Source organism: Cebus imitator, unplaced genomic scaffold (assembly GCF_001604975.1).
Source record: "Cebus imitator isolate Cc_AM_T3 unplaced genomic scaffold, Cebus_imitator-1.0 Scaffold354, whole genome shotgun sequence".
NCBI classification, from domain to species: Eukaryota; Metazoa; Chordata; class Mammalia; order Primates; family Cebidae; genus Cebus; species Cebus imitator.
The window spans coordinates 127,618-129,175 of NW_016107669.1; the positions used below are offsets into that span (position 1 = coordinate 127,618).

Sequence of the window (1,558 nt, forward strand, 5' to 3'; positions counted from 1 at the left end):
ATAGAAAGAACACAACGTCAACACTGGGGCTTACTTGATGGTGGAGGGTAGAAGGACAGAGAGGACTGAAAACTACTATTAGGTACTACTGAAATGGTTAAAAATGATTTTAAAAGGTACTGGAAATATACTTCATCATTAGTCAAAAAGGTAATACCTTTAGAAAATTTGTTCTCCCCACGAACGGGGTACGCTCCAAAGTCCAGGCAACATGAGGAAGCATTGTAGAAGATGCTCTCCTTCCTTTGAGCTGAAGAGACCTCAACGATTGTGGCATATTCTAAATTAGTGCCTTATTTCTCCACAATTTTTTTTTCAGACAAATCAGGAATGGCTGAAGAAAATCACACTGTGAAAAATGAGTTTATCCTCACAGGATTTACACGTCACCCAGAGCTGAAGACTCTGCTGTTTATGGTGTTCTTTGCCATCTATCTGATCACCATGGTGGGGAATACTGGTTTGATGGCATTGATTTTTACACACCGTCGACTTCACACACCAATGTACATCTTTCTGGGAAACCTGGCTCTTGTGGATTCTTGCTGTGCCTCTGCCGTTACCCCCAAAATGTTACAGAACTTCTTTTCTGACGACAACAGGATTTCCCTCTGTGAATGTGCAGTACAGTTTTATTTTATTTGCGCTGTGGAAACTGCAGACTGCTTTCTTCTGGCAGCAATGGCCTATGACCGCTATGTGGCCATATGCAGCCCACTGCAGTACCACACCATGATGTCCAAGACACTCTGCATTCAGATGACCACAGGGGCCTTCCTAGCTGGAAATCTGCATTCCATGATTCATGTAGGGCTTGTATTTAGGTTAGTTTTCTGTGGATCAAATTACATCAACCACTTTTACTGTGATATTCTTCCCTTGTATAGACTCTCCTGTGTTGATCCTTATATCAATGAACTGGTGCTATTCATCTTCTCGGGTTCAATTCAAGTCTTTACCATAGGTAGTGTCTTAATATCTTACGTCTACATTCTTCTTACTATCTTCAGAATGAAATCCAAAGAGGGAAGAGCCAAAGCCTTTTCTACCTGTGCATCCCACTTTTTGTCAGTTTCATTATTCTACGGATCTCTTTTCTTCATGTACATTAGACCAAATTTGCTTGAAGAAGGGGCTAGAGATATACCAGCTGCAATTTTATTTACAATAGTAGTTCCCTTACTAAATCCTTTCATTTATAGCCTGAGAAATAAGGAAGTAATAAGTGTCTTAAAAAAAATCTGATGAAGAAATAATCTCAGGAAAGCTGGAAACAAATGACCTCTACTATAGCTTAATGATTTCAATGCAAAAACTTCCATGTGAAATTACACAGAGGAATGCACAAATTGTAAGTAAAATTTTAGTAAAAAGTAAAAAAAAAATTAATATATAATAATACATTCAAATTAAGTGGCAGTAGGTAAGGTTAGAATATAGGTAAGGGAAGATAGAGCTTATCTAAAATAATTGTTTTTGTCTTTTCACTATTGCAAAATCTGAAGTTGGGATTATGGGTAGAGTAATGACAAAAAAGAGTAAACTGGTAAATCTTAAT

General features: G+C 37.7%; 1 protein-coding gene across 1 annotated transcript; it reads left to right on the top strand.

The window, feature by feature from the left end:
- Nucleotides 1-238: 238 nt before the first annotated feature.
- Nucleotides 239-1,320, top strand: LOC108287768 (olfactory receptor 5K1). The gene has a single exon (XM_017506342.2). It carries the CDS (start codon nucleotides 331-333, stop codon nucleotides 1,243-1,245), a length of 915 nt encoding a protein of 304 aa, XP_017361831.1. The 5' UTR covers nucleotides 239-330; the 3' UTR covers nucleotides 1,246-1,320.
- Nucleotides 1,321-1,558: the final 238 nt, after the last annotated feature.

What these genes read in the sequence shown, in the direction of transcription:
- LOC108287768 (XM_017506342.2), top strand. Translation starts at nt 331, where the DNA reads ATGGCTGAAGAAAATCACACTGTGAAAAATGAGTTTATCCTCACAGGA.